General features: G+C 43.7%; 1 protein-coding gene across 3 annotated transcripts in view; it reads right to left on the reverse strand.

The window, feature by feature from the left end:
* PHACTR2 (phosphatase and actin regulator 2) overlaps positions 1-2,278 on the reverse strand; it is a 72,216-nt gene extending 69,938 nt beyond the window's left edge. For all 3 annotated transcript variants that reach the window (XR_009277184.1, XM_058834937.1, XM_058834936.1), the window contains exon 1: positions 2,040-2,278. Coding sequence is in view for 2 of the 3 variants with exons in the window: in XM_058834937.1 (XP_058690920.1) it covers positions 2,040-2,082 (43 nt within the window). In the remaining variant the exon portion in view is untranslated. The remainder of the gene's footprint in view (positions 1-2,039) is intronic.
* Between the last annotated feature and the right edge of the window lie 5,714 nt (positions 2,279-7,992).

Here is a 7,992-nt window from a genome sequence, read left to right on the forward strand (position 1 = left end):
GTACTTTAGTTTGCTACATCAAACCACGGTGGTGGTGCCCTCCCCTGCACAGAGCCAACAGCCCCTCTGAGCCCTCCAGGCTGGCATGGCTGGGGGAAAAACAGGCAAGCAACTCCTCACAGCTGCTTTTGTGTGGCTCACTGAGGATCTGAATGCACTATTGATTCCATAGCACTAAAACAGATTTGTAGCCCCTGCGTGTGCAAGACAGATATCTCCTTCAACTCTAATCTCTAGCAGCTGTCAAAGACTTAAATGGCTTGGAGCTGCCTGGCACGCCAAAATCAACGAAGATTTTAGGTCTGCCTGCCTAAGAGTCAACCCGTGGAACAGAAACCAGTGGAAGTCACTCTCCTGCCCTGATCACAGATGGACAGAGCCTCTGAAACTTCACAATGGGCTGTTTCCAGACCACATCAGTAAAACAGATTAGAGAAAACAAATGAGTGTGCTCCTCAAGAATCCATGCCACCCAGAAACCCACTTGCCCCTATGGTTGAGGATACACCCTCCCAATAATTTCAACAATGATGAAAGTGCAGTGGAATTACTCTTCTGTGAAACCTCCCTGAAGTACTACTACTGTCTCACCACAAACTGCAGTGCTCTTAAAATGAAGGTAACTAAAATTTACTTGGCAATATTGAGGCAGCATCATCACAACTTACATCTTCAGATACTTCAGATACTCTTACTGCTCCTGATTGAAAATTTTGGTTCAACCAGGAAAGAATTCAACAGTGACTTTTTTCCTTGAGGCAAAGCTAGAAATTCAGCCCAGTTATTGCCCATTATCATGTAGCCAAGTGACCACAGGCACCACAGTTATCCTTAATCAAGATACAGGCCCCTCCAAGGCAAAATTCTCTCACAATAGACTTCTGCACTTAAAGTTTGGTCACTTTTTCTGTGCAGGAAGTTGAACAAAAATTTTTAACCAGCCCATCTGTTTCCTTACCTCTGCTTCCCGATGACTACCTTGAAACAATTCTAACACACTGGCTGCCGGGTGAAACCTTCAACAGGATGGTAACATTTATTGGAAATGGTCCAATTTCTCTTTCATTGAATGTTTGACAGGTGAGAAAATCATGCAAGGTTTTGACTGGTATGGTGTGACTAGGAATATAACAGAGTTAATCTGAAAATGATGTGTTAATACTAAAACTATTCTCTGAAATGGCCATGAAGAAAAAATAAAAGGGGAAAAGAGAAAGTTTGTTGCACTGTCTCCTATTTGACAAAACATTCCCACATTAACAGCAATACGTAAATTAAGGATAAAGTTCAGCTTTCAGTATGAAAGTCCACAACAGGATTTTGTTGTTTTTTGGGGCTTCTTCTAGTAGATGCAAAGGAAACAGGCATTGAGGAAAAACAGACATGCAGGAATTTCACAGGAAACTTCAAACCTTGCTGAAGTTAATTTAGACTCTACATCCTATTATTGTGGGAAGAGACACACTCTGTTTTTCAGTAACTAAAACACACCGGGTTATCCTAACATGCCTCCAAACAACATTCCCAAGAAGCTCGTATTTTCTTCAAAAAGTTGCAAACAGTCAGGACTGCTTTTTTTTGGGGAGGGGAAGAGAGAAAGGGCCCGAAACAGTTCCACTCACTCGCTATTTATTTATTTTCAACAGTCTGCTTACACATAAAATGTCCTGGAGCTAAAAGCAACCAGCTGGGCGGGTTACTAGCCGCGCTCCTGGGCGAGGTGCCAGAGCTCCTTCCCTTTCCCTACGAAAGGGAAGCCTCCGTACTTATTTATTTAATAACGGGGAAAGAAGGAGCCCCGAGCCCCGGAGGAGGTGGGAGGCACGGCGGAGCCTCTCGCCCCCCGGGGGCCGCCGAGCCGGGCAGTGCAGAGCGGAGAGCGGCGGCCCCTCCCGTTCCGCTGCGCTCCGAAGGAACGGGACGGCGGCGGCGGCCCCGGCACCGCGGGCACCGCTCCGCCGGCCCGGGAACCGCGGCTCGCCCGCCGCCACCACGGACCCCCGGCGGGAGCACCCCGCCCCGCCGCCTCCGGTACTCACCGCCGGCCGGCTCGGACAGCGTGGAGACCGAGGTCTGGCCCATGGCTTGGCCGGGAAGCGCTCACGCCGCCCGCGGGGCTCGCAGCCTCCGCCGCGGCTGCTCCCGAGGGGACATCCCGGTGCTGGCCGGGCCCGCGCTCCCCGCCGGCTGGCGGGGGGCGGCTGCTCCGGCTGCGGGCCGGCGGCTGCTGCCTGTCATCCCCCCGAGCTGCCCGGCACCGCCGCGGCCCTGGCCCCTCGCCCCCGCCCCGCTCCGCCCCGGCCCCGCCTTGGCCCCGCCCGGCCCGGGGCTGCGCGCCTCTCCCGCACCGGCCCCGAGCGGGGCAGCGCCGGCATCGCAGAGGTCTTGAATAAATTAAACAAAAAACAAACAAACAAACAAAAAGACAAAAAAAAAACCCCCACACACAAAAAAAACCCAAACAAACTAAAAAACCCCTTTAGCTACGAGGACTTTCGGAAGGACTTCCCGCGCTGCTGGCGTCCCGGTCCCTGCCTATCCTCGCTTTACTCCACAGCGTTAGTCCAGACACGGAGCTATTCCCACCCCTTCTCATCCCCTCTGAAGGTACAGGGGAAACTTGAGGCAGCCGCAGGGAGCGATCCCATGGCCATGCCTGAGGTGCTTCACTGTTGGGAGCAGCTGTCAGGGCTGCGCTGCCGACACGAGTGGAAGAGGAGTGAGCTCCCGGGCAGGGCGTGGGATCCTGCCCAGGCTCGCTTGGCTGTGGCTGAGGTCTGGAAAAGTGCCCGACCCTCGCCACACACACACAGATACATAATCGAAGACATTCACACAGGTACATTCATCGAAGACTAAAACTACTTTTAGTTTTGAAAGAAAAAAGGTAGTCAAAGACAGCAGTATCCAGACAGCACTCTGCCATGACAGGTGACAAGAAGGGATAGAAACAATTGCATAAACTTATGGGGAAGATGGCAGGAAACAGACATTGTGCACATGGCACTAGAGCAAAAGGAACAACGGATTAATTTGTCTTCCTTAAAGCATAAGCATCATCGAAGCAGTGATACAAGCTTAATGCTAGATTAAACAAATTCCCACTGGTGAAAAAATAAAGAGAGAAAAAAATACACCCCATCCCCACCCCTCAAAAAAACTTGAGCACCTAATAGCTATTACTATGCAGTATCTAGAAACAAGCAGGGAGGTGCACATATATCACAAGAAGACACTGGAGGCTCACCTAAAGAGCATCTGTTAGCAAGACATGGTGAAATTACAATTTCCCAGTGGTCTGGAAATCCAAGAGGAAAATCCTAGAGGGGTTGATGTCTGGCTAGCTGATCTTTGCATGTGTTGGCACTGTGGTGATATTTCAAGAGGTGGAGAAGTGTGTTAGTGTTGGGCCTATACCAAGGACACAAAAGGAGCACAAGAAGTATCTGCTGCCTGTGTGGTAGGTAGAAGAATTATGATTGTCAGCCAATACATGGAGAATACAACTAATGCTAGTCTTCATGGTTTTTTATAGAAAATAGGTCCGGTAAACAGCTGTTTCATTTCCTCATTTTATATGATTATGCATTAAATTGCTAGAGGCTTGAGTGTAACAGACTTCTGCTAGGTACTTGATTTAGTAAGAGAAAAAAAAAGTGAGTACAGCACAAAATTAATAAAGCACAAACAGATGAAGATCTAAATGAAAAGCAGATCAATTGTCCAAGCAGCACAAGCATGTTTCTGTTGGTGAGCTGCAGGGAGACTCTTCAGAGTTTTCATCAGGAATCTAGAGACATATTACTTCAAACAGCTTTTAAAGACTAAATAAATCACCACTGGCAGCAATTTTAGATGGAGTAAATATTAACAGAGTGATAATGAGAGCAAGGCAGTCACAGAGTTATCTGGATTATTTAATAGAGTCAGGTCTTTCAAACAAGCATGTTTTAACAGGGTCAAAAAGAGAAAAAGTCAGACTTGCAGGATGGAACAACACAAGCTACATGGCCAAGGAATGTATCTCTGAAAGTCACTCCATATAGGAGCTTGGAGAAACTCAACATGAGCTCCTAGTGAGCGGCTGATGGTAGACAAGGAATTGATATGTACACACAGCTGTCCAAGTAGAAAAGGGTAGGTAGAAATCATTACATCGCTATGCTTTTTACAAGACAAAAAGTGCTGTCCCATATCCAGTTGTGCATCCCTTAAAAAGATGCTGTGTGATGTGAGAGAGCTGGAAAGAGATCCACAAGATAGGATGGAAACCACAGAAAGCAATCTCCAACAAAAGGTGTGAAAAAAGTGAATGCACTTGGGACAAACAGACATATTGCGTTTTAACTTAGCAGTGCCCTTGCAAGGAAAGAACAGCATTGCAACACTCCTGGATGTCCAAGCACTGAAGGAAGGACTCTTTGTCTGACACCCCCAAACAAAAGTTCCATGCAAAGCACGGTGTTGAAGACAACCATGTAGGGTTTATGCAGAGAACAAGGCAGAATTGTGCAGTGGGAGCCAAGGGAAAGGTAGATGACCTAATGGTCCCTTTGTCAACCCAAGGAAAGGCTTCCAGAAGGGCGGCTTGTTGTATAGACAATTTCTGTCATTAATTTCTCAGGATTTCTTTTGCACGCAATTTGGCATGTTCATTTTTCTTACCTAGAAAAATTATTTTTAAAGGCTTTGTTTTGAGAAATTCGAGTTACCTCTTTGGAGTCACTTGTAAAGGGGAACATAAGAGTGTTCCTGTCTGCCTCTGGTGAATCTCATTAATTTTATCAAAGGAAATTGTGTTCCCCTCCTGCGTAAAAGCCCAGTTTACAATGCAAAATTGTATACCATCTGTCTGCAATGATTCACTTGAAGTAATAAAGTCCTCAAAGTCAATTAGTGAGCTAAATAATTGAAATTTAGTTACCACATCCTTCATGTAATTGAAGTAGTTACCAATTTATTTTGGTTTGGTTGTTGAGTTTGTATCTGTCTTTTTCTTCCTAAGTTAACTGATGGTTGGCAGCTTTCTTTTCTATGAATGGTAAGGGAAACTGGGCTATTGAAAGATACATTACATTTCTCATATATAGAACTATATTTATGTATAAATAAATACATACACAGAAGGGATTCTAACATCCTACTGACATTCACATGCGAACATCCACACAAAATACACACATTTAATATTTAGTTTTATTCTGCAGTATGATAGAGGTGTTCTCATCCACACATTAGGTTTCTTGCCATGTTGATAGTTGGCATGTAGAACAGTTGAAAGTTTAAGGATATAACACATGATTCTAGCAGAGATTTGATACTACAATTATGTAGATAAAATACACTTTTATTTGGTATACTTGTTTTTTAGGGTGTAGATGATCTTAGGATATATTAGGCTGTATATTCCACTTTTCATCTAAACAACTGAAAGGATAAGACACACAAACGGACTTCCAAGCATTTTGCAGTATTTCAGTCTCCTGGAGTTTCTGGAAATCCACAATTGCAAGCAAAGCAAAAACAGGCAGGGGAAGATTAAAGTGAGAATTTCAGGATTAAAATTTCTATGACTGTTTTATCCAGGGCTAGTCTTCTACTGAAGGAAATTCTGCAAAATGATGCTAAAATATGTGTGCCTTTCATCAGGTAGTGAAGCAGTGGTTCAGCTGATGAGTACAAGAGGTGCCAGTTTGTCATGCCAGACTGTGCTGACACAGCAGCATCAATGGGGCACCTTGAACCTGTGTCCCAGTTAGATTTGAGGTTTCAATGTGAGTAATAATGTCTGGTGGCTTCATGCTACACACACAGCCCTTCTCTTCTTGCCCAAAGTTACTGTGTTGAGTACTGTAGAGGTTACCCTTAAAGAGACACTCTGCTGATCCTCAAGAACTGAAATATTTCACCAAAAGGGAAAAAAATATTATGAATTTCAGAAGTGTTTGTAAAACTAGAATGTCTCACTTGTTGAAACAGCTGATACAAGATCTCTTCATGGAAGATGATGTAAAATTTCCAAATTTTTCTAAAGTCAGAGTGACATAATACACACAATAATCTATCTCATATATTGAAAGGGTAAATTCCTTCCCCTCAATAAAACATCAAAGACAGGTCTATTTCAGTGTGTTTACTATACTGGGATGATGGATGGCTTACAACTTGAAGGATGTTGTTGCCCGGTCTTTACAGTTCTGTAGGCTCATGTAAAGAGGCATTTTAGAAAGATGAAATTGTATTACTACTCTCTCAGTTATCAAGATTAATTTATGTCCCTAAATATAACAAAAGCTATGAGGAGGTCTATCACATTTAATCCCATGATTCATAATGCAGGACTGGCAAATGTAACAGGAAAAGACTATTTTCGAGGTGCTTATTAAGAAAAAACAAGGGGATGGTACTGAGTCCAGAGCAGAAATGATCCAAACAGGTAATTTTTTATGTGGTCCACCCACTCACAACTCCTGCCAGTGTGCAGAACTGCTGGGAGATGAGCAGCACAGTGTCTGGCAGGCTGCAGAGTTGAATGATACAACAAACAAAACAAAGGTCATGGCATGGAACAAACACAAGCAAGAAGCGAGGTCATTTTTTCGGTCATGGTCACAGTAAGGTTTGTAACAATGACACTGAATTCGTACCTGCCTGTAGAGAACCTGCAGTTATTAGGGGAAGAGTTTGGGGAGGGTACCACCACAGTCTCCTTGCTTGAGCCTGAAACACCAGTTGTGGTTGAGCAGAAAACTGGTTCTGTTTTCTGTGAAACTGAATGCAGTTATTAAACAGGCATGATCAAAACAAAATCATAGGCCATATTCATGGATTATACAGGCATCGTACTGGGAATTTAGGCCATTTCCTTCTAATAACCAGAGACTTTTTCAATAACCCCAGAATATTCTTTCATTTGAAAACATTTAAAAATATTTCTATGTGTCCTTTTTTTACTTTTAATGGCTTATCAATGCTGTGTCTTCACCACTGTCACCTGCCATTTTCAGTGCCCAAGTATAAGGAAAAAAAAAAACAACTTGAAATCTTCCTTAAAAAAGAGGCTGTTGTTTTTGTGACTGGTCATCACCAGTCTTCCTCCCACAAGAAAACCCTTTGCATATACTGTCTACGTAGTAGAATGGAAGGGAACTATACAGAACTGAGAGGAGCTTCTGTAGTTCAGTCTCTAAATTTGGAAGCTAAGGGTTCAGAACTTTGGATCACAGGAGTTAATATGCAAATAAGGGTTATCCTGATCAAAACATACAGCAGAATTTTTTTGGATGAGATTTGCTTGCTCACATTAAGATTGCACTGGGTGATGGGTAGCAAGGCTGTTACACACTGAGGGGCTCAGACTTGTTTAGTATTCAGGTGATCTCAACTCCTGTTTCAATGTCTGTTCTTATTTATCCTCACTAGATCTTTTCCATCAGAGGCAGGAGAAACAGCACAGCTGGGTAAACCCATTCCTGGTGATTTGGCACAGACAGGTTTTCTTTCTGCTCACAAATTATCTCCAAATAGATTCTTCACTTGCAAACCTGTTTGCTGCTCTAAATTATTCACCATAACGGTTTGCAAGCCAGTTTTGAACACTGGGAAACAGGTAAACAATTCATGGCAACAGGAGCTCAATAATTTATTACCCAGGCTGTGTGCTAGGTGCCCTCAGCCGTGGGCCTCTCTTTGTGCTCTCTGACTCAGGGGTTTAACCTGTGCCTGGAGGAAACTTGCATAAAAACCACATAAATATGGTTTTAAATGGTTAGTAATGAATGCTTATGGAACTGCTTGTGTGGTTTCATCATCTGATCTGTGGCTTTCTTTTGTTGTAGCCTTTAACTTAACACTGATCTTTCCTATATTAACTGCTTAGCAAGTTGTTCTAGGAATGACTTCGACAGACTTGAACATTTGCAAGTATGTTGAAAAATCTCCATTGTCATTTTAATAACAGATTGCAGTTTCAGTGGTACTGTACACACTGGA

The sequence above is a fragment of the Poecile atricapillus genome, chromosome 3 (assembly GCF_030490865.1).
Source record: "Poecile atricapillus isolate bPoeAtr1 chromosome 3, bPoeAtr1.hap1, whole genome shotgun sequence".
NCBI classification, from domain to species: Eukaryota; Metazoa; Chordata; class Aves; order Passeriformes; family Paridae; genus Poecile; species Poecile atricapillus.